This window comes from Rhyacophila brunnea, unplaced genomic scaffold (genome assembly GCF_057557595.1).
Source record: "Rhyacophila brunnea isolate RB1 unplaced genomic scaffold, BYU_Rbru_1.0 scaffold_5, whole genome shotgun sequence".
NCBI lineage: Eukaryota > Metazoa > Arthropoda > Insecta > Trichoptera > Rhyacophilidae > Rhyacophila > Rhyacophila brunnea.
In genome coordinates this window covers 8,937,653-8,963,639 of record NW_028233170.1, presented here as the reverse complement: position 1 = coordinate 8,963,639, position 25,987 = coordinate 8,937,653, and the positions used below count along the sequence as shown (strand labels likewise).

Sequence of the window (25,987 nt, the reverse complement as noted above, 5' to 3'; positions counted from 1 at the left end):
ATCAAACACATAAGTGTGTAGGTGAGTTATTTCCCTCTCCTGTAAAGTTGTTATTTTGTCACTTACGGGGTCTCATTTCTTAACCCTTTACTGCATGATTTTTTTTTTTTGAAAAATTTTATTTTTTCTTGGTGTCAAAATGCCTTGTGAATGAAGGAAAAATAATAAAAAAAATATTTTTTTAAAATTTCATTAAATTTTGTATGTTACTGCGTGGTGTCGCAGATTTACGACATTTTGAAAACTTACATTTTAGTATGACAAAATACAAAACCAAATGAAAACAATTATAAAAAACTAATGTACACACCTTATTTGATGTGTAGATATTTTTATTCAACCAATTTCGATCTTCCGTATATTTTTTTTTATTTATTTACAAATGCGGATTTTCGCGTACATACGAATTCGTCAACTGTCAAAGCAGAAATGCAGAGACTATAATGCAGAAATGCTTTATTTCTTGAAATGTCCAAACAAAATCGGTAAAGTAGTATGTTTATGGTAAAACAGTTTTCTAGGCATCGAAAAAGGATATTATTTGATAATTTACACAGATGGCATTGGCTATATCAAAATAGTTTGAAATGTCGCAAATTTGCGACACTATGCAGTAAAGGGTTAACCCTCGATATTATTATTCATGTATGAAAAAGGATTCAAACATACATGTAACCACTTTGTATAAAAAAATATTTACACAATATATTCCTTAAATTGGACTACCTGGACTCCTGTGCATAAAAAAAATATTATTTTCACGACCGTATCTAATTCAAATATTTTTGTTTGACTGAAAATAAAGAAAATATTAATATTTTTTCTTGAAATAGTAATAATGGATCATTTGAAAACAAGACCTCATTTACAGAATGTTTAAAAAAGTTATAATATGCAAGTCATAAAATATACAATCGCATATTTAACTTTGAAGTCGATTTACTAAAATGAGTACATACCTGTGCACTCGGGTCGTTTTAATCCTCAGTTCCTCATTTAAGCTGAAAGTTTCTCAAGTTAGATCAGAATCTGACTTGAATATGCATTTTCTTAATTATTATTAATAACGTCTACTTTATTCAAAATTGAAATTTAATGAATGGAATTAAAATGAACAAACAGTAAGTATTTTGAGCACAAGGTGACCTCTTTTACGTAGGCGAACCTCGGATATGAATATGTAATATTGATTTTCCTAAAACATAATTAAAATAATTCCTAAAGATAAGCGAACGCTAAATGAAAATATTTTAAAGTTACAAACGATTGATAATTTTCTTTGGCTATATAAAAAATATGATCTCTACATCATAAAAGTAAGTAGTGCGAGAGCCTTAATTGGGGAATTGTTTAAAATAGTGATTTACATTTTTTATTCACATAGTTAACATCATGAAAAATATTTTTTGCAAGGCATTTTCATAGTATGTAAAAAAAGCAATGACTGTTTTTCACCCAATTCGCAGCAACGATGCATTATTCAAAGAAGAATACTAATTGATTGCATGACTTACAAAAAAAGTTGTTTTTTGAAATAAATTAGTGATTATGGTCATTATAAGATAATGCAAAAATTCATATATCGTGGGCGTACAGGCAGAAGTCACTAACTCTAAATACACAGTTCTGAGATAATCAATGTTTTGTGTTTTTGGTATTCTTAAAATGGTTGTAAAATCTATGTTCAATAATCTTAAATCGTGACTTCTGCCAGTCAAGCAGCATTATTTTTTCTATATAATGACATTAAATTTCGTCAAAATTGGAGTTAGTGACTTCTGCCTGTACGTACGCCCACGAATTATTATCTTATATTCACTGTAACATTTTTATATACTTACCATAGCCGACTATATTTAGGCCATGACGCTATGAATTGTGAATTACGATGGTAGTGATAGTTATTGTTTATCTTCGAATACAATGCGTTAACCTGTTCGCAATAAATGAAGATTTTCGACTGCATATTTTGTTCAAATTATTACTATTTACTTCAATATGAAACAATCATTATTTTCTACAAACAATTTACCATATCGATGATCATACATTGACACCTCGTATCTGACATTCAATATTTTTGACGGAGGAGAGTAAAAAAGTTATACAAAAACCATTTAATTTGATTACCTGTTTAATTCCCCCTATTGAAAATATTGAATGTCAGATACCAGGTGTCAATGGATGATAATCGATATTCCATTCAAAGTATGAATAATATCTAGCACCACCATCGAAGTTTACAGTTTCGTGTCACGGCCTGACTATTACAGTGGGCCTTGATAAATATGTACCATGTATTGTAATTATATGAAAATAATTGCTAATAACTGTCAGGAGACAAGAAGGGAAAGGCACAGCTTAATTACGCCATGTAAACATGTCATATTATCAAATATATACAGAAAAATAAAGCTGAAGCCTTGCAGAAAGGTGTGTAAAACAGTCACCACTTCTTACAGCCTTATAATAATATATGCTATAACTCTAACCTAGAATGTCCACAACAATATAATATAGTTGATGAAATTCACTCTTTTTACACAATAATTGTCCGTGTTCACCGGAGCTTATTCTTGACCAAATCCTTCAGTCTCTTCAATGGCGTAGTTCAACTTCTCAACCATTTGATCGTAACTTTTGTAGGGAGGTAAATCTAATCTGTTGAAACAGGTGTGAGACCGCGGCAGCCATGTGTCTTTCCCCACCTATTCATAAAATGTTTTGATTAATTAAACATAGCTACAGCACCAATCTTCACATTTGACATAGTGAGTCGTTGGACCAAGGAGTGGCTTGACTTTGTGCTTACCCTGTGCTAAGGCTGGAGCATAATAAAATGCGGCAAATAAGTACATAAATATTAACTAACATATTGTGTAATGCGATAAATAAAATTCATTTTATTTACAATTTGTTTTGGCTACCATGAATATGGCCCCGTATACTGGTGGTGTAGGGGTTGACTTCAACCTTATTCAATATTATTACAATTAACATACATATTAAATGGAAAAACCAAATGAAACATTTACAATATCCATGAAAATACACAGAATTAAGGTATCACTAGACACTTTCTAAATGCTTTTATCATTGCCTATAATTTTACAAATAAGTTTTATCTTGAAAAAAATAATTAATTTTTCAATTCACAAATCTAATTTAAACTTTTCAACTCGATTGAGCAAAGTGAGACAATCAATTTCTCACATGCGCTGCTGCCCATCGTTGATGCTGATATGTCATGATGAAATCTAGACAATCTGAATAAACAAACAAAAAAAAAAAACCTTTTCTATGCAGAATCTCTGAGGTCCATTGGAGCCCATGAGTTCGGCGAATCCCCCAACGGGAACGTGACATGTCCCCGTCACGAATTGCAGAAGTCGGGCTCGTTTCTCATTATCTGTCGTCCGGACAAACTAAAAACAACACAAGACATCAATTTCATTCACAAAAACAAGAAAGTGGAAAGTGTAATAATTCTATGTCAATTCTGCTATGTGTTAAACAAATCAAGTGTTGTATAAGATCAATTCGAGAATGCTTTCAATGAGGTTGAATACGTAGCTATAATCTATGGCTCGGCAGCATTGAAACATCGTCGCAACCTTTTTACACTTGCGGACCGGGAAAAATAAGAAATATTTCGGGACCGCTAACGCAGAAATGGTTTCAGTATTGTTTCAGAGAAATGAAGCGCTGTATTGACATCCATACAGTTTGTTTCATTTTAATTACGTACTGACATGGCCGAAAAAGTCTTCTCTCATGAATAGGTAGTCGAAAATGTAGATGATAATTTAATGGCTTTGTAAAGAACAATATTCATAGCATCAAAAGACATCACGATTAGGTTTCCTCATTCTCGAGTATTAATTATTGCGCATGGATGGATGTCTTCCATGAAGAGATTACTTTTTTTGATTGACGATTTGCTTGAAATTTCTGACATATGCATTTAAAAATAGAGAACAATAGGCCGTCAATGGAAATAGGCCCAAACGAACCGTTTATAATCGTCTTACCTCACGCCGGAACCGTTTATTACCATAATAAAACTAGTCGAGCGTTCATGCAATTGCGTTCGAGTTTATATATTCGGGTGCAGTCGTGTTCCATAATGCTCCATTCGAATAACGGTGTTCAGACATGCTCGAATATTTGGAACAATGTTTGTTTGAATGTTTGTTTGAATGTTTTTCTCTATGGTCACTTTTTGATGTCAATGGGCGCTTAACTGTCAAATAAAAACGATAAATTTTCGCATTTTGCTGCTAAATATCCCTAGTGGTATAATGCCAATGAAAGATGTTAAACTCGCTATTACATAGATGCTTACATATTTCTTTTATTTTTCGATTTATATTAGATAATCCGAATGCCAAATAAACGTTAAGTATTGAATGAATATAATCATTACAATATTTATTTATAGGAAATATCTTAACGTGGAAGGTAAACAAATAAAAGTAAATGGTTATCGTGATGGTATACCATACAATTATTATGCATACATCGATTCCAGCACAATCATGTGAATTGAGTTCTTAACAATATAATATTATATTAATTAGATTTTCATGAATATGAGTCTGATGTATATTTACTAACGAGACTCTTGAATTCGAAAGCGTTGTAGCTTTTACAAAATTTGCGGCATTGCAGATTAGCTTCATCTACGAAAGCAAAGTTTAGTATAAATAAAGCAGTCATGATTGAATAAAATGAAGCACCAATTATAGGATCAATATTGTAAAATAGATAATACCATTAGACAATAATCAAAATAATTCGCTGAATCATAATGAAACACGGGAAAAAACAAGTACGTATGACAATATCAACAAACGCATTCTGTCAGTTGCAATCTGTCAAACACAGACTCTGCCAAATTTGGCAATCGGTTTGTTCGACTTATTGTAGAGCGGCATTCGGTGTTTGGATTCGGCCAGATGCTTATATAAAAAATTTGGATGAACGCAAATCATACGTTTCGCACGCCATCTGGCGTAAAATCGCATTCGAAAACAGTCGATGAAATGTATTTGCGAACTGGCAGTAGGGAAACACTAGCATATACAAACGGCGGCCTATTTTTGTGTTTTGTCTTACTGTATGAATAATGTACTGTTTATTTATCTAAATAAGAATGGACAACTATACAAAAAAAACTTGTTATACACTTTAACGTTGATTAATTTATTAATGCAACCTCATTTTTTCTCAATGCAGTGCAGTCCTGGAAAATAAATATCAACAGTACAAAAGTGAACTATATATAAATTCGCAATGCAAACCACACGCCGCTAATTTAATCATCAGCCTTAGTGACCGAAAAGTAGCAGTTTTACACTCATCCTGTTCTGTTCGCTCATCCAGGATATGTTTATAGAAGTAAGTTTAATCACGTACCTGCCAAAACCAGGCGACTTGCTTGCTGGTGCGCGTGTAGTGCCGGTAGATGGTGTTCCTCTGCCAATCATCCACGTCGATCTCCTGCATACCGCAGAGCATGAGCTCGAGTTCCCTCTCATCAAAGTACTTGAGCCATTCGAGCGGTACCACCTCGTTGAAACCATCTAAGAAGGCCTTAGTTTGCTCCTCAATGCCCCGGGACATACGCCATGCTGTCACAAGCGCCAGATACTCTTCCTTGTTGGATTGGGAAACTCTCTCGCGGTCTCCGTTCACCTTCAGCTCATGGTGCACCACCTGCCCCAGAACCTCAAAGTCAACGCTAAACCACATCTCCAGGGCGCACTCGTCTATGTCGTTGTCTCGGATCCACACTAACGAATTATAAAACTCCGGGTCGATGGATTCAATGTCTTTCATTGTCAACTTTTTGTTAAGCATTCTCTTGTAGAAGGGCATGGTGAAGCCAGAGTAGATGAAGCGGCCATGATAGAGAGCCATCGCTATGAACCTTCCGATGAATTTGAAGTACAGCAGATGATCCGGGTTCACATAACTGGCGGGATTGATCTGCAGACTGTAATTGTTCTTGTTGGCGTACTCGAAGAGGCAGTACATGGGATTGAGCACCTCGTGAGATAGGAGGAAAAACCACTCGCGGGACACGCCTCCGTAGTCTAATCCTTCCTCTCCTCGGAAGATGACATATAGACGCCGACGCAGCTCGTAAGCGGGCAGCCTCATCAGCTGATGGTAGGAGTCTTCGAATAATGTCTGCCGCGTCAGAGTTATCTTGATGTGGCTGGGCAATGCATTGCTCTGGCAGAGGTACCTGAACTGGCTGAGCTTCCAGCGGAAAGAGCGCTCATAGGCCCGGGGGACGCCGTACATTCCCTTGGGTCCCTGGGGCGCCCCCGGTCTGGGGTCCTGGAAGGTGGTGGTCCGAGTGTTGTGGTCCACAAAGTAAATGTTCCCGTCCTCCGTATGGCGGATCTCCCATCCTGGCGGCAGGGCCACGTCCTCTGCTGTCGTGCTCGCCTCTTGACCCTGGAACACATTTAAATTGAGTGAATCCATTTATTTATTACAACCAAAGAGAATACAAGACTGTAACATTTCATGCCTAAAGCGTCAATTACATTGAGCTTTTTTACGAGCTGCTTATTGGCGAATTTAAAAGCGGGCGGTTCAGCTACTGCGATTTCATGATTACACACAAAACTTTCTATTCGCTGATAAGCCACAAGCCAGCGAGCGATTTTGACGGAACGTAGTTCGTTTTTTTACCGGGAGGTCGCTACGCTCCATAACAATGTTTCCATTAAACGTCAAAAATGTAAATTTCAAAATGAGTAGTTCGTTTTTCCACCACCATCGCTCTACTGCGCAGACGCAGTAAGCCCACACGCCGGCGTGTAGTGTGAAAAGTTGACCGGCTTTCAACTTTTCTAGGTGGAGTGTTTACAACCTGCTTATTAGCTTATTCGATGATTACACTGGGCGAATTTACATGCAGATTATAAATTTGCCAATAATCAGCTCATAAAAAAGCTCAATGTAATTGACGCTTTAGAAAATTTTTGTATTAAAACATTCAATGGCATTTTCTAGAACGTTTTTAGTATGGTTGAGTTGATAGCTTGTACAAAATTTATATTTTGGAAGTTGACAAATTGCAGGATTGCTTGTCAACACCCACCATCATTGTTTTGACTTTTCGATATGAATGGCATAGACGTTTAACATATTTGTGATCGTTCACTTGATAGAACAGATTTAGCGAGTCAATTACTGCAAAGAGTAACACTTCGTGTCTAGTCACTTGAAAAGTTTAACGAGATTTAAAACACATGACTGACCTGAGTCCTGGGATCTTCCCATTGCGTGGTTCTATTCTTGTGATTGACGAAATAAACCCGCCTCCCCTCGGGCTGAATGCGCCGTTCCCATCCGGAGGGCAGCGCTCCTAGGGCCTCTTCTTCCGTGTCCTCGGTGCCAGTACCGGCAGGCGGGGGAGCCGCTGGTGGAGCGCCGCTACCCACCACCACTGCCACGCTGGCCGCCTCTTCGGCTCCTGTGGCCGTCCCATTTGCAGCTCCTGGACCTCCAGGCTACAATTTAAAGTTCGTTTATTAGTATTATAGGTATATAGGTACCGACTCTGACTGGAGTTAAACACTTTATGGGTATACCTTCAGGTATTTCAGGGAAATACATATATGTATGGCAATGGTGAATTCTTTTAGTATTTTCTAAGTGTTGTGATCATGGCCCCCACATACTAAAGCGGGCCCCCAGGCCAGGATCTATGGCGGGCCCCAATACCTATCGCTAAGGTTAAGGGCAGTGTGATTTTTTACAGTAGTGTTCCCCAAGTAGTTTCCACGGAACCCCAGAGTTAAGGGTATTCCGTATATTTTTACCAATTTTTAAATAAATCCAGTTGATTTATTGAGTTGTCGGCACTCAGCATATTTTTTTTTTTTTTTTAGAATTATTAATAACCATGTCCTTGCTTTTTCGTACAAGGTGGTTGTTAGTAATTTTGAACAATCACAAACACCCAGGCTTTGAGAAAAACACATAATTGTTTTTGTCATGACCGGGAATCGAACCCAGAACTCACGGGTGGAAGGCCAGCGCCTTACCCACTGCACCACGAGAGCCGCCGCACTCAGCATATTATGAAGCACTGATCGCGACATCATTTTGTGGTGGGTACCCAAGTAACATGGAACCCTTCGCCATAAATTCGCCTAAGTCAGGAAGAAACACACATAAAATAATTATAAAACAAAATTATACGCGTGAATTATCATTTAACTATATCAATCATCATATCACATCAAATTACATCGCACCACATAATTTTAAATCTTAATAATCACTAAGGAAAATGCGACTTTTTTTACTATTAGAGCAAATTTGTGGTGTATGTTTTTCTAATTGAACTGGTCGGCTTGCCACGCCGGGCCCCTTCTAAGCCCGGGCCCCCAGGCTAGAGCCCTGTCAGCCCCCCCCCTTGCAGGGGCCATGGATGTGATACACATTGTATCCAATGGATAATTTGAGACACAAATAAAAATACCTAGAAAAAATCTTGAACCGAGTGGGATTCAAGCACATGTTATTCCCAATTCGAGAAAAGACCTTGACCACTAAGCTACTGATCCAAGTAATTTTCTTTTAGATATTTTCAAGAAAGGATTACACTAAGCAATTATAGTAAAAAATTAATCACAGAAATTTGTAGGTACAATCAGAATGATTTTGACAAAGAGAATGAAGACAGCGGAAAACCATATCATTACTTTTCCGAGTGTACAAACGTTTCCGTGGGTTTAGTTTTAGCTTGTCCCCAAGGCTTCACATTAACATCTTTTGTGTAACTATATACGATTTTCACGTAACATATCAATAAAATGATTTAAACGCAAAAACCATTATATATATAAACAGTTTACCAACTGCTCAGGCTAATTTGGTCAGGGAAACTTTACAAAATATTAAATACGCAATGTGAAGTCGGTTAACCTGATTGTAGAGGAATCTCTGATTGCCCTGTGTGACGACGTGCCGTCGCTCTCCTTGCCAATGCTGGAAGTGCTGCAGCCTCTCGGGGGAGGGACGCTGCCACGTGGTGGTGCGGGTGTTGTGGTCCACATAGTACACCCGCCCGCGGTCATCCCGTCTCAACTCCCAGCCCACCGGTAAAGCCATAGGACGCTCCCATGAAGTGGACCGGGTATTATGATCAACATAGTACCTATAACAGAACAAAATCATTATATTTGTCTTTTGTGTCCCTGTGTCTAGAGAAATCGGAAGAATTATGCACACTTATTTGGATATCAGTATATTCCACTCGTGTGAGGTGAGTAGACGTCTAACAAACTTTTCAAAAGCAACGGCTATGATGGATCGACAACGTGACATGTATGTATGAATGAACAAACATTAACAAAATTCTTCATATTTAATAGTCCAGAATGAAAAGAGAGTACGGGAAAACCATGACTTTGGTGGCTTGATGGTCCATAAAGAGAGAGATATGATAGACTGGAGAAGGACAAACGAGGACAGTGGAGAGTGGCTCACTCATACATAAAACTACCAATCCAAAACATTTATTACCTTCGCCCGTAGACGTCATATCGCATTTCCCATCCAGTGGGAAGCGGTTCCTCGGGGCCGAGTGCAGCGGCAGGCGTGGCGGGAGAAGGCGATCCAGGATTGGTATTGGGGTTCGAATTGGCCACGATGGAATTATTTGAAGAGCCCGCGTTGCCGTTCGCAACGGGTGGCGCGGGCGAGTGAGAAGGCAATCCACCAACTGTCCCGTTACACACTGGCGGAGGACCCGGCGGGGGGGCATTGCTTGCGTTCTGAAATATTTAAAAATATTAAGTCTTTGATTACTGTAACTAATAGTATTAAGGGTGCCCTAAGTGAAATTTCAAAGCAATGAGTCAACAAATACAAAAAAAGTATGCACATTTCCATAGAAAATCACAGCGAACAGCTTATAAAAATAATGAATGTTATAATGAGGATAGCCATAATGAACCATGTCCATGGATTAACAAGTAAAGTAAATAACTACTTTCAATATTCTATAAATGAAGCCGATGTGGCCTCGCATATACAATCTCGAGCGACTGCAGTTCGATGACTGTCAGAATTGTCAAATTTGCAGTGAGTAGTGTATCGCTTTTGACTGTAGTTCAGGCATTAGCTTCCACCATACTGGCCTGTCAAACCGCACGTGCAATTTAATGCCAATGGCCAGCGAGCACACCATCTTTTTCATGCAAGAAGTTGAGAGATATCCTTACAACAATTGAGGCAATACATCAGTATATTTTTAATTAATGGATGCATCCAATATTTCCGCTCTATTCCTTATATTTCATATGCACCAATACAAAATCACTGCCTCTTACTTTTGTTCAATGACTGGTGAACTGGTGAATTCAAATGGGTAAAAGAAAATTCCAAACGGTCAATACACTTTAGGTATTACAAAAAATGACAAATTAATTTTATGAATAAAAACACTAATATTATTTAAATCACTTTTAAAATAAGTTGCTTAGTCGCTAAACCCGCTCTGGAGGTTTTCTTCTGGAAGAGAATAAATCACGAAAAACTGTTTTGTGCATTTATGATGTTGATGCCAGTAGTACTGACATTTGTATAGCAATTTAAACGTATGCTAAAAATCATGGTTTGAATCGTGAAATCAGATTGGTCGGCTATGTAGAGCGGATTTACTAACCTGTTATTTATCCTAGAGCGGATTTGACGACTCAAGTCAATATTTATTTTGATTTTTTGACGAAACAGGGCGGAATTTAAAACTCACACCTTGATAGGCTGGTAGACCTATCGATATAGCACATACGTACATTCAAAACTAATTTATTGAAAAATCGCCCAGAGCGGGTTTGGCGACCAAGTGACTCAAATCACATGAACAGTGATATAACATTCACACTGCATGTTAGTCAATTTATTAGTAGACCACCTATGTAATAAGGTTTATCATTCCAAAGTAATAATCCTAAATTACCAATAATTTAGGCTTCTTAACTTTAATAATATAAATTTTGTTTATAATTGGGACCATATATTTCATGTTTCATAAAATTAATTAAGTACATGGAAACAATAACACTTCTTATCTGTGAAAATATGTAACAGTTTACATAATCTTGTGGAGTAATTTGAGTGAAGGGTGATTATTGTTTCTTAACCTTTTAACAGCCCAGCTGAAAGTACTAGGTATACTCCCCAGGGCCCAGGAATTAATTATATTATAAAAAAATTAAAATAATAGTGAAAAGTCCAATATAATGCACTTACATATATGAGACCTCAATTGAAGTTCGGCGAAAAAGTTTTTCATACACAATTTCGTGAAAATGTCTGAAAATTTTCAGGTATGGTAGGGTTGTCACAACACTGCACTTACAAGAATTAGTTGATTTTTTTTTTTTTTTTAATATAAGTATTTTGAAAAATAAATTTTATAGTATTTTTGTAAAATGTCACCATAAATACTTATAGCACTAAGAAGTATACTAAACACATTAAAATCACTAAAAACTTTCTTGTGTATGGAAAATTTCGAAGCACGGTTCAAAACACAGAGCAATGTCGCACTGCTTGCACAAATACCTAGTTTCTTTCCGTCTTTTCTGATTTTTTGTATTGGCACATACATAACATCTTCTTGCCGCATTAATTTTATTGTTAGTAGGTGGTATTTTACCCAAAAAATGTCTTTCTGTTAGCCTAGAGGGTAAGGGTGCTTTTCGCTTCAAAAGAGTTTTTGGTTCTAACTTATGTTTTTCGATCAGTTGTCCGATGACTTTCAATTGAAATTCACCCAGCGGTTGTTTTTTTCCAGTTTTTTGTTGGAACAATACATGGGCATTCAGCAGAGATAAATCTATCAAATGGAAAAAAAGTTTTTTGTACCATTTGACAGTTTTTCTTGTCGAATTTACAGAAGAAATTATCATATCACTACGATCCACAGCACCCATGTTTTTATTGTAATCAACAATGCATTCCGGCTTGGAAATCGGAATTTTAGTCTTATAGTCTACTTTTCCAGTAGGTTTGAAAGTATTGTTGTGAATTGTGGACAACATTGTAACATCCTTTTTATCCTTCCACGCCAAAGCCATAATTTCGTCAGTATGGAATGTATCGGTTTCCCCTTTTTTCAATTTCTTAGTAAATTTGGGCATCCCAATTCTGTTTCTCCTTACGGTTCCACAGGCATTCGTCCGGTGATCATAAAGATACTTGAATAACGTTGGGCTGCTGTACCAGTTGTCAATGTACAATGTATGCCCTAGTTCCAAGTATGGTCCAAGCATCGTTACCACCACGTTGCCCGATATACCGATGTAATTATTTTTCTCAATTTCAGTTTGTTTTCCGGTATAAATGATTACATCTAAGACAAAACCAGTTTTGCAATCAGCCATTACAAAAATTTTTATTCCGAAACGACTAGCCTTCGTCCTGATGAATTGGCGGAATAAAAGTCTGCCTTTGAAAAGGAGAAGACTCTCATCAATACATATGTTCTGATATGGACACATGTACTGCTTGAAAGAAATTTTCAGTTCCTTCAGGACCTGTCTAATTTTATATAGTCGATCTCCGGGAACCTGCGTTTCATTGTCACAAAAATGCAACATTCGATGCATCAGTTCGAAACGATTCCTGGACATGGTTTCGGAATAACATGGTGAAAATAACAATCTGTGGATAGACCAGTGTTCAGATATTTTATTCCGTGAATTCCTTGACATTAGCATACACAGCCCCAAAAATGTGTACATATCATCAATTGTGCAGTCTACCCATCGCCGTAGACGATCACTCAAAACTGTGATATTTTTTGTGGCAAATACAAATTGTCTGTTGGTCTCTCGGACTAACATTTCAACAAAAGAAATATCGATGAAACATTTGAAATAGTCCATTTCGAGTGCATCCGAAGTCAAATTATCAGCTTTGCATCCCGAAACGTTAGCATCGAAGGAAAATGCGCGTGGCTCAAACATATCCGATTTCCACTCAAATGTCGGTCTTTCAGTGGATTCCGGTGTGATAATTTCACTTTCATCGACTTCCAAAGTTTCCTCAAGTTCGACATCCGAATCATCACTTCCATCGTCTTCAGATTCAACTGTTTCGATAAGGTTATCGATTTCACCAACTTCGTCGATCTCATCCATTTTGAATAATAAAATTTGTAAAACTAAACTCGTAAATAAAACACTTTGTATACGCAAATCGAATCCGAAATACAAATGAAAAATAGTCACAACACTTAGTTCTTTGTCAATTTCTATCTAAAAACATCGAAAATCTTTCTTTTCATTCAAGTTTAGTAGGTAAAATCTAAAACAAAACTCGTAAATATAACACTTTTTTATACGCAAATTGTATATGAAATATAAATAAAAACACTTGGTCACTCAATAGAAATTAAATTTCAATGTAAAAACATTGAAAACATTCCAATTATAACGCAAATCTGAATAAGAAAGCATTCCGAATTAGCATCCCGACTAAATGATATTCCGGCGACAACTGACTCATCACTATCGAATCATACCAACTGCCTATTGTACAAGATATCCCAGTGTGCAGGGGAATTTTGAGCTAACCCTGATTTGGCCTCTCGGGAAATTCCCTTATTCTCGCGATGTATGCGCCGTACAAATGTTTTTTGCTTGCAAGGTCTGATCAGAAATGTAGTTACACGTTTTAAAATTAAATAAATAAATATTTGACTCATACAAGCGCGTAGAACGGCTCGGCGTATATCGTACGGTACGGGCGCCTGAATCGCCGCTGTGCATGACGTAAACGTTACGTTACGGGCAGCTATCAGGTTAAACAAAATAATATTGTAAGGAAACATACTTGTAGATAAGAAATTATCTGAAATTAATGACTACAAATGCATAAATCACGAAGACTGGAAATCAAGAGGCGGTTGGTGCAAAGAGACATATTCAAGAGGCCTATGGCCGTCCGTGTACGTTTCGCACATTGCACATAAGGACGAAGCGTCCCCGCATAACACAGAGATATCAATTGATCCGAATGACTGCACGACGAGTACCTGATGTCGAGATGCGGCCCGCACCCTCCCTCTGACGCCTCCGTTGAGCACACTACTCCGTGTGGCGGCGGAGGGAGCGCTTCCCGTCTCAGCCGACAAATCAATGCGGAGTCCGCCCAGCACCACTACCAACTCTCCGCTCTTGTTGTCCTCGGGAGGGCTCTGCCCCTGTGCAGGCTGACGGGTAGCTATTAGATCTGATAATAAAATGAAGATTCTTATTAACAAATTAACGATTTTGACAAATTACCTGCTACACTCCAATTACACCAAAACGACCAGCAAAATGTGGAGGTATAGTATCTTTTAAATTATTAATGCTTTGTCACACCGTTTTTATTTTATAGGTAATTTTATTGTTTATTTTGTATATTTTCGAGTATACAACAGTCAATCCATTACTATCGGTGACCCCAAAAGTATACAGACTGATGAAGAAAGAAGAGATTTAAGTGAGCTGATAAAACATCTATATGCCATAAACTTTAAAATTGATATTTAGAAATTGGCCACACTGAATTTCATGAAACTGTTGCAAGTCTCAAGTGGTCCAGTTTTCAATTCTGCTTTATAGTTTTTCAACCTTTGACTTACTACATATTTCCGTATCCATTTAATTCACTTATCTAAACGGTGTAAGATTTATTGGCAGAATAAACATAAAAATAAAGACTACGTGTTTCGATCCGATAACTCCATCTCTCGTAATATCATAGCCTGCAGTCTAGCTGACTTTCTTACCTAACTAGCAACAGAGCCTGAGAAAACGAATAAGCCCAGTCGCACATTGAAAATCGTCCCGACTGGGATAATAGTCATAAATCAAAACTGAGCGCAACATGCATCTTTCTTATGTGCGTATAGGCATGGCCGTACGAAGACTGTGACGCCACACAGCAAGCCAGAATGAATGCCAGTTCGGGACTATACCCTGCGCTGCATATTGGGTGAAAATAGTTGCATGTGCCTCCAGATGTTTCTTTCAACCTAAAATGTTTTATTTCAGCAGCGTGTGTTTCAATAACATGTGTTTTGTTAATAACGATGACGTCACATCTACGTATTCGACACGTTGCAGACGAGACAAGTTTACATGTGAGAGCTGGCTAAAAATGCATGAAAAAAATCTCTTTATTTGAGACCGTTATTATGTCGCTGGGAGAGTGGATAATCACTGGATATTTCGACAGATACTGTATGTCCAGTTTAAACCTGCATTGAAGTATTTATTATACACAAAACATCAGTCTATATTATACTTTTATAAAGATCAAAATATATCTGAGGAGATATTATCTAATTCTAATTCAAATACTTACATAATCATATAAATTTATTTCTCTTTCGATTTTCAATCGGTTTCAATTTTCTCAAGACATACAATAACACATGTGGACTAGGATCGATATGCCATCATTTGGTGTACCGAAGACGCACTAAACAGCCAAGGACCAATAGAGGTATGAGAGGCCTCATTCATAGATAATAATAAAAATACCTTTTAATATTTCAAAAAAATTAGTATTTTACAGATTATATTTGCACTTACCTAAGGTCAATTCCAAATTTTCACACTTCCCATTATAATGCAACAGAACTTGATACAGATTCAAAAGCTTCTCGCCTATGACATTGTCTTTCCTAAAGTTGTGATGGTCCACGACGCGGAACAGAATCTTGGACTGGGGGGTGACCAGAAGTGTGATCTCTTCCTTCCATTTGGGATGGGTGGTGCCTTTGGTGAAGTCTGTTTTCCTAAGATTCGTGTCGTCCACCAAAACCTCAACATAAGGGCTCGGTTTGAACAGCCCGGTATGTCGAAGTGTCGCTGATTCAACTGAAATGATAGCGTACATGTTATAAATATTATATAATATCATAACACAATATGATTACTGTTTACATTTTTAGGGGTTCAATGTTATAAGTATTTAAATGGCTTCTTTTATAATATGTTAGTGATAAACATGCTCTGTTTATATCAAATGTGTTGAATCTTCTTTCAGATAGAACCTCCTATAGTTTCTATACAAAAATCACTAAAGCATGTTCCGGTTTGACATTAATGCATTTTATTATGAAAAAAAATATAAGTAGTAGGTCCTTCTTCATTTCATACTTTGTATAAAAATAACTGGCCCTAGAGTTTCTACATGTGCCTATATTTTAGGGTTCATCTCTATAGAAATTTTTCTTCTACACTGGTTTATACTGAGTTATAGTTAATTAAGAACCTCCGTGATCGGTACGAATGCAACTCCACCGAACTGTTCCGGGTAGCAAATGATAAAGCAAAGATTGCTCTAATGTTGGCCGACCTTCATTAGGGGATGGCACAATAAGAAGAAGAATTAAATACAAACTGGTATAAAACAAAGAGTTCGACTTTAACATGCCTTCTGAAATTTTAGTATTAAAAGACGTGATGGCATTTCTGGAACAATTCAGTGTAGTAGATTTGACAGCCAGATCAAAAATCAAATTTTGTTCATTGGCAAATTCGGATGAAAGCATGGCAGCTTGTAATAGTCACCATCTTTGTTGCTTTTCGATACGAATGACATAATATGCATTTGACATTTTTGTGATTGTTCATCTAAATATGGTCTGCTGATTCCGAGAATGTGCCTAACACGTGAATAATTCTATTATATATTGAGTAGCCATTTGACGATTCATCTTTAACCCAATCATTTCAAAATAGCCTTTATATAATTTTCACTAATACACAATATGTTTAAATAGTAAAGTTTGTTAAAAATGTATTCGCAATGCCAATTGAATTACTGTAAGTATAATCAGTCGACCAGGAGTCCTTTGGCAGCTTCACTTTCATATATATTTTAGACTCTATCTAGTAGAGAAATTTAGGTATAAGTCGGTTATGGGGAAGCCAGCGGCAAACACATTTTGAAAATAGCCGATATACTGGATTATTTGTTAGGTTAGGTTAGTTTAGGTTAGGTTAGGTTTTCATTCTTGAACTCATGAATTTTGCCTAAAATCGGCAATGACAATTTTCGCGGTTCCCGCCTGGCTTCCCCATAACCAAATTCTATCGAAATTTGTATTCAATGTTTTTGGTATGAAATCATAGTTAGATTCTCATGTTGTCAGTACTTACCCAACACGCTTAGCTGGTGAAAACCGGAGAGCGGTGCCGAAGTACTAGGAGCAGCCATTTCAATGCATTTATTAGATGATTCAGATGACAAGTACATAAACCCTATCTGCTGTCAGTCGACCATTTTGTGGTGATCTAAAAATTATCAACATATTGTCATTAATCCACCAATATTTTTATATCAAACCAAATGAACATGCGTGGTGTAACACCAAATACTTATTTTTGTAGAAGGGTAAATAATAATAAATAAATAGAAACCTATTTTACAATCTTATACCCTATCCATCCAAACTTTTCTGTATATAATTGCGTTCATGGAGATTTTGTATATAAGCATCTCGCCGAATCCGAGCACAGAATGCCCCTCTACCATAAGTTTAGCGAACCGATTACAAAATTTGCCATCCAAATTTTTTTATATAAGCATCTGGCCGAATCCAAACACCGAATGCCGCTCTACAATAAGTTGAACAAACCGATTGCCAAATTTGGCAAAGTCTATGTTTGACAGATTGCAACTGACAGCCCGCGTTTGTTGATAATTGTCATAGGTACTTGTTTTCTTCCGTATTTCATTATGATTCAGTGAATTATTTTGATTATTGTCTAATGGTATTATCTATTTTACAATTGATCCTATAATTGGTGCTTCATTTTATTCAATTATGACTGCTTTATTTATACTAAACTTTGCTTTCGTAGATGAAGCTAATCTACAATGCCACAAATTTCATAAAAGCGGCGACGCTTTCGAATTCAAGAATTTCGTTAGTAAATACACATCAGACGCAGATTCATGAAAATCTAATAAATATAATATTTTTAACAACTCAATTCACATGATTGTGCTGGAATCGATTTATGCGAAATAATATATTTATGCATAATAATATGATAGGTAGGTAGGTACCTATACTATCACGATAACCATTTACTTTTATTTGTTTACCCTCCACGTTAAGAGATTTCCTATAAATAAATATTGTAATGATTATATATTTATGCAGCGTGCGTGTTGTTGGTTTTTGTACAAAACAGCTGATGGTCCAGTTTGACAGTTTGAGGTTATGTGATTATTATTTCAAGTGGTTTCAGTAGTGCCATGTGCGAATCATCACATTGGTCAGTTTATGAGTACCATCACCAACCAGTTCCACCAGATTTCAGTTGCGCCGTGGGAGGAGGGCCTTAGTAAATGGTTGTAAACGGAAACAGCGTAAGTTTGGAGGGTAATAAACGATTCGGTTTAGCTTATTTCGATGGATACCCTATTAGAATAAGATGACCTAACCTAACTCTCGGGTAACGAAAATTTTCGTACATGTAAATAGATACTCCATATTTTGACATGTACGGTCTGATTCGTTATCACGTCAACTGCGTAAGTTTCGTATTGAAAAAGTCTATAAATCGAATTTTTATTTCGAAATTGTAGAATGATTTTACAATCTCGTTATATTAAGTGGAATACATTATTAAGTCAATTTAGCATAAAACATGATGAAAAATTAAATCTAGTTCTGGATGGTATTCGAAATTCCCCACTAATATTGTCTAGTTACCTACACCTACAATGCCTACTCCAGTGTTTCAAACCATGGTGTACACCAGTGGTGAAAGGTTTAGGTAGGCTGTTAAAATCCGACATAAACAGTGCACACTAAACTTTGTCAGTCAAACGCATGTTTTCATTGAACTAAGACTACACATGCCGTGGGTCCCAGGTTCGAATCCTGGGTCTGGCAAGTACACATATTGTTTTTTAATGTGTGTGAGTCAGGGTATGGACCTAATAGGTTGAGCAAGTGGCTGACATCCATTTCTCGTAAAAACAAAAATCTGTCAATACAAACCTCTACTCTGTGGAGGCCCATATGATCCTATTAGGATCGGACATGGTCGAGAAGAAGAAGACTATAACGTGTAGTTTGTTAGCTTTTAGAATTCAATTAAACCCTGCTTAATCCAAGCCATCGTAGATAATAGTCAAAAAATATTCGTTATATTTAGATATTTTATAGATAAAAGAATATTTTTTATCAATAATGGTTTGATTTAGGCAGCGCTTAGTGAATTTAATAAAATGGACGCTAAAGACGCGCATAACAATTAGGTGGCCATTCGATATAATTAGCATGCTATTTAAATGTGGTAATTAAAAAGTAATTCTCTAGTCAGCAGCAATGTGTTAAAAAACTATCCAACACCATCTGTAATATGTATTCTTAATTCAACGAAAACAAATAAGTAAAAAAAAAAGTGAAAAGGTGTGTACTCTTTTTGTCGGATCGTCCATAACTATTATGGTTAGGCAGGGTTTAATTGAAATTTAAAAACTAACCAGCACCATCTGCAAATTATATTATAAGTTTAATGAAAACACAGGTGTGCACAATTTATCTTGAATCCAACCTACCTCCACCCTTCACCTGTAGTGTACACATACCCCACCCCCACCGAAAGTACAACCAATACGAATGGGTATGCATTGTCACATCATGTTTTTAGGTATTTATTAGACATTTGAATACCAGTCGAATAGAAAACGATGCGGTCATTTTATAGTACTCCATATTATTGTTTTAGTGATCGAGGTCTTTTGACACCAAAAACCAAACCAAAACCGAACACAACCTACTGTAACCCAAAAGTAAGTAGGTTGTATTAGGTTTTGGGTTGTTTTTCAGTAGGTTGTTAGGCTTTGGTTTGGTTTTTTGTCTCTAAATACCTTAACCGCAATGACATTTTTATTTTATTTTTTTCCGACCATGTCCGATCCTGATAGGATCATATGGGCCTCCACAGATTATCTGAATTTAATGTTATCCGGACTACCTTCATCCCAATTAGTCAGGATAATCAGTATCATACTGTACCTTCAAAAAGCATAAAATGTATATTTAAGTACCTACCAACACATATTTTTAAATAATTCCAACATTCAAGAACTGCGTATGGTAAATATAAAACGAATACACAATTATTTTGAGAATATCAGATGGTTTTGGTATTTTATTATAGAAAATTATTATCGATAATCTTTTAATCCAAATTGTTAACAATGTTTCTTATCTGTAATTATGAGAAATGACTTTTGAAGCGCGTACGGAACAATGAAAAGAATTTTAAAAGCAAAGCAATTATCAGTGTAATGAAATTGTTATAAATAGTAACAATATTTTGACTGCAAAACGAAAAAAGACAACACAGATGACCATAATGACGACACTGTCACTTGGGCAACAAAGAACCCTTCATGCGCAACGAATGTACAAACCCCAATGTTTTTGGCACTAGAAATGATTAAACTATAAAATATTTCACAATCATTCAAAATAACAATACTGATCCTGCACTCATCACTTCGTGATCAATAGATACCACTGACTTACATGACCAGGAAATTCCAACACTTCAGTATAATTACATCAGTTTTCCTTAATTTTCCGCCAAGTGGAGACACTAAATATCGGCATGCGTTTCATTTTACGCCACTTGAAGAAGAAAATTCACGAAATAGGAAAATATGTCGAATTTATCGCAAACGAAACAATCTCCGCTGTCAATTAATATTTGTCATATTTTTGGCTGTCCTTTATCAGCTTGAAATGTTGTGCTCAATAGAAATTCTGATGGATTTTTTAAATACAATTTTTTTGTTGTACCATGGAGGTTTCTTTTAAAATATTAAAATATTTTTTTCTTAAATTGACTTAGGTAGATAATCGTTAATTTATTAATTTTTACAATTATAATTATTAAAAGTTTGTTCTTATAATATATATGACGTAATAATTAAATCACGGCTTATGAAATGAATGTCGATTTCTTCATATTATGGCATGTCTTATGTTTTTATTAACAATAGGTAGTTTAATAAATGTATAACTATAAAATGATAAACGTTAATACCCATATTATTTATTAACGTTTATCTATAATATTATTATCTTGTTGAGTTTCCAATAAATAAAAAATAATAGAGAACGGACCATAGACTGGTATACTTTTAATTCACAACTAGCAACATTCCATAAATATAAACAGTAGTCTATGATAAACAGAATCAGCTGACAGGAAGTATCACGTCTGGCAAAATAAATGTCTACCAGCGATATCGATATGGGAGAAGAGGCTATTCATCCAAATAGTGAGGAATCTGTTGACAATGAAGATAGCACGGAAGAGGAAATTAATCCAGAAGGTTAAAATCTATTTTATACATTTGTTATGAAGTGCTAACATCTTTCGCAACCTACATTATGTCTTTACAAAAACTGTCATCTTTTACAGAATATAATATGCTGGATGCTAAACTGGATGATTTAAATGTTGCTCTGGATTTAATGGAGCAAAAAAATGACCACATACGCGAAGAATTCCTTAAACTGCTACATTCCAACAAGCAAATACGAGAAGAGTTGAAACAAGAAAATCCAAAGGCGACAGAACCTGCTGAAAATACTGAAGGGAAATCATAATTTTGAATATATATTTTATATTAGCCATATTAAGTATTATAAATTTAGTCTCATTTGTAGGTGGTGTGGGCAATAATGTTGGCATTTGTGTTTAAAGACAAGCATATAGAAAAAGATTAGCTTTTTGGTATAGCAACATCTTCCTGATAAAGTACATCGTAGCCATGTAATAATATATAGTTACTATAACCCATGCAGCTTGCCACCACATGTATTATATATCACGAAATACACTGGGAAGATTTTCAAAAGATATATTTTCTAAAGGCAGGTGAAAGGAATATTAAATCTGCATAATACATATTATAGTGTTGTCCCTGTTGTCAAAATTAAATTGGTTTATTTACATCCTTTATAAATATAAATTTAGTCAACCAAATTCAATTGATATTTACTTACAAAGGTTTGAAGTTTATGTTCTCTGCGCTATGGAGTTGCCCATATGGGTAAAAATCATACAAAGCTGCATCCATGCAAACATCTCCGACACCTCATTGGCTGCACACCGCCTAATACCAAATTACTGACCAACGGTTTCGATTACCTTGTCAAAACCATGTACGTATCAAACCAATGTCATCTATAAACAGGCAGCGGAACAGAATTGTGAATTTCGATGATAGTACATACTCATTATTGCCTAATGAAGTAAATGAAGATTTTCGATTGCATATTTTGTTCAAATTAATATCATTTTTGTCAATATTCAACAATCATCCATTTTCTACAAACAATTAAGCATATTGCATTCAAAATATAAGCAATAACTAGTGCGCTACTAGTTTCGACTGTTGGCGACAAACCTATGTGAATTTAACTAATGGCCTATCCTATATCGTCGCCGTAGTGTCAAGGGAGCCAGTCCACAAAATCATAAAGCTGAGAAATCGGCGCTCAAGGATTTTGTTTGATAAAAAAAGATAACATTTTTGTATTTAAAGTTAAAATAGTGAAACTTTGAACATATAATATACTTTGTGATGTTATCTTTTTATTATTTTAAGTGAATAACTAAAAAAAAAATATTTTTGAAGTTATATGTGTTATATATTATATCTCTCGACCACTGAATATTGAAATGGACAGTTTGCACACTTGTGTCATAGTCAAAAGAGTTTTGTGGCTCAAATCCATTGACCACGGCATATCTGATGGTTTTAAAATACTGTTGTGTACTAACTCATTTTCGCCAAATTTGTGGCTTAACTCCCTTAACATCTACGGCGACGATATGATAAATCAATGATTAAATTCCATTTTAATTAATTATATTTAGGTCAGTGGTTTTCAAACTTATTGGCTTTTTTCACGGCACTAAATAAATTCAAATAGGATAGGTGAACCTACTATCTACCATACAGTCTCTCAAATCTTAGTATCATACTTGACCTGGCTACCCACATTTCCTGTTCTACATAGTGTTATGAGCACTATTTCATTTTTATTATAGCAACCATTCAAAATCCACCTTAACAAACTTTATTTTTAATGTACCATCTCAAGACAACTCAATTACTCTCTCGTCCTCTGCTGGCATAGTGTTAATAGAGACGGGTCTGAAATCCATGTGAACTTCTCCATATAATCTTATTAAAACTAGATGAAGCTAAGTGCTTTCCAAAATTAATTTTTAAATCAAGAAAAAAAACGACTCCATTAAAGGTTACAAATTCAATAGTTTTATTTAAATCCAGCAACGGCCATATTTTTAATAAAGCTTGCCATTTTCACTGCATATAGCAGGAATACATTTTTTATGGAATGGAGGTCTTTGATACTCACAAGTGCTCTCCTGTAAATTGTATAATATTATGGCACACACTTTGAAAACCTCTGACTTAATTAATAATTGAAGTAAACGATCATGTTAAACTCTCCAGTATTACAAATACCCATTCCTCCCCACTACAGCTAAAGATCTAGTTCATGTTGGCAACCCTGATTTAATTGTATGTTTAATTTATTCCCAATGAAAATCATTTCTAAGTTTTCTTTTATCAGCTGTGCTGGTAGTTGGTCATCTATAATAATGTTTTAGGTGGTTATTAATATTAATTATTGGTTTCACAAAGATTTTTGTTTTAGATAAATTACACAGTAGGAGTTATTTATAATAGCTATTTGTTATATGCATGATTACTTACATTGCCTTGTATTATTATAATCAATAATTTATAGATAATTTATATAAATATATCACTGTTACCTACTGTCATAATATTTCTATATCAAATATAGTAAAATTATTTAAATTAAATGTGTTTCAGTATTATTATTTTAAAAAGATTCCCACTGACATATCCCTGTTACAGGCGGGCTTATCCCAGTGTGAAATAATCATTTAGTAATCATAAGCCGAAACATAACCCTGACCTCTAGAAACAGCTTAATAAAACACCTAATCTGATTCCTTGCTCAACTGCTTAATGTTTTATTCTTAGGTAAAGTCCTTCGTCCGGTATGTGAAAGTAAATGCTAGGCGAAGATGAACAATAAAACGCCTAAAGGTAATAATAAAGTATGAAAGACGATGTATGTAATAGACGATAGTCTAAGAAGATCACAAATTTGTTTTATATAAAATAGGTATTAGTGCAATAAATAAAATGTTTAGGTATACGTTTTAATAAAGAAATTAATTATAAACATGTATCTAATAAAATATGTAAGAGATGAACAGATCGTGTTGCGTAATAGAGATGTATGTAGAAAAGAAATTATCGAAGGTATACTGACAGAAAGCATTAACTCATTAAAACAAGTTCTGAGATAATCGCAAAAAGGACATTAATTTTTTTTTTAAAGCGTTCTCCCACGTAGATTTTTTTATGATTTAAAAACATTTTTTCTAAAAAGACTAAGCTTTATGGCAAACACAATATACGACATGTTACAAGTCCTGTATTTTGTATACGCAGAACGCATTAGGTCATTATCATGCTTTCTATCAGAATAAAAAATAATATGATTTAATAATGTTTCTATTTTCTCACCATTATAATCCTATGCCTTTGTGCCTTTTACCAGGCATAGAGCGTAAAATTGTATACATTTTGGCATTTAATACAGAAAAACAGCAAAAACTGAAATAATGCGTTCTGTCAGTAAACCCTCGTTATTATTAATAGTGTATAATTGTGAATTCATATATTATAATTCGGCCGCGCATTGCGCAGTGTTGAACTCGTCGCGGGCCGGCGCTGAAGTCTACCTCGTGATTCGCCAAATCAAAAGATCATCCGATCGGATTTGGCCAATCACGGGAGTTCTTTCATGAGTCAGTGTGGGTTCGAGAGAATTTTGAAAAGGAACCCCCGGTAGCGAGGCAGTTAGCGTGGAGCTTGATAACTTATAGGTTCTGAGCGACTCACTTAAAAAATTTAATTACGAAAGAATACCTAAAACGATTGTAACTTTGGAAAAAAAACTATAAACGCAAATAAACCTCAAAAATATAACACAAAGGGATATCATTTACAGTACTCCTTATCCCGAGAAGACTAACAATTTTAACACCATTCCGGACGCACATAACTGAGCTAGCCGAAGAAGACAAGGTTTGCCAGCCGAGAAAAGCTACGAACCCGTCCTCGTGCTTCGGAGGTGTTACCAATCAAGGCCTGAACAAAAATGAACCTATTGTATATCAATGTCATCATTCATCACATCCATTTCAAGATCCGTATTTATTTTATCGAGTTGTTCCAAAGGTATAGACCTTCCAACCAACGCTCCGCAACGAGTGAGAAAGCATTTGGCACGCTTATATCCTGGTAATATGGATTAGAGTAAAATAGAATTTTTACGGCTGAATTAAATATTTTTTGTAAACGTCGCCGGTAAATATTGATTTGAATGACCAAATTCATTTAAAAACTGCGAGGATAATGTGCAGAAATTTATTGTTTTTGTGTTAAATATAAAATTAGTGGTAACTATTTTTAGTTAATTTAGTAGAATATATGGTTAACTATGTTGTGTTTAAATTTGGTAGCTGTACTGAGAAGCAACATGATGGTACAGTCGAACTTGGTTATTACGAGGAAGATGGGACCGACTGAATTTGCTCGTTATAAGCATTACTCGTTATATAACATTTTTCGTGCCATATTCTATTTAAGCATAGAACATAAAACATCGTAAAAATCCCCGAAACAAGCACGGCATTCGTAAAGTACAAAAGAAGTTGTTTATTGTAATGAAGTGCTGAGCCGCCGGCTCTGGTAGGTACCTCCTGACTTCAAAAAGCTTGGATTTTCACATGCAATTTCAACCAAACGCGTAGATACTTTTTCAATGTTG

At 35.6% G+C, this 25,987-nt stretch overlaps 2 protein-coding genes across 3 annotated transcripts; one reads left to right on the top strand and one right to left on the bottom strand.

The window, feature by feature from the left end:
- Positions 1-1,679: 1,679 nt before the first annotated feature.
- Positions 1,680-20,797, bottom strand: Su(dx) (WW domain containing E3 ubiquitin protein ligase suppressor of deltex). Of its 2 annotated transcripts, XR_015071666.1 has the most exons (11): positions 20,597-20,797; positions 17,202-17,336; positions 15,627-15,914; positions 14,078-14,274; positions 9,556-9,806; positions 8,956-9,187; positions 7,281-7,532; positions 5,419-6,468; positions 3,294-3,425; positions 2,272-2,708; positions 1,680-1,778 (listed from the first exon to the last, which is right to left on the bottom strand). XR_015071666.1 is itself a non-coding variant. In XM_085956168.1 (10 exons), exons 2-10 carry the CDS (start codon positions 17,296-17,298, stop codon positions 2,571-2,573), a joined length of 2,637 nt encoding a protein of 878 aa, XP_085812294.1. In that variant the 5' UTR covers positions 17,299-17,336; positions 20,597-20,797; the 3' UTR covers positions 1,680-2,570. The 2 variants fall into 2 exon arrangements, 1 of the variants encoding a protein (XP_085812294.1); XM_085956168.1 differs by having other exon boundaries at positions 1,680-2,708.
- A 455-nt stretch (positions 20,798-21,252) lies between these two features.
- On the top strand, positions 21,253-23,322 carry LOC147066002 (bublin coiled-coil protein). Its single transcript, XM_085955232.1, has 2 exons — positions 21,253-21,408; positions 21,498-23,322. The coding sequence occupies exons 1-2, from the start codon at positions 21,306-21,308 to the stop codon at positions 21,683-21,685; spliced, it is 291 nt and encodes a 96-aa protein (XP_085811358.1). The 5' UTR covers positions 21,253-21,305; the 3' UTR covers positions 21,686-23,322.
- Positions 23,323-25,987: the final 2,665 nt, after the last annotated feature.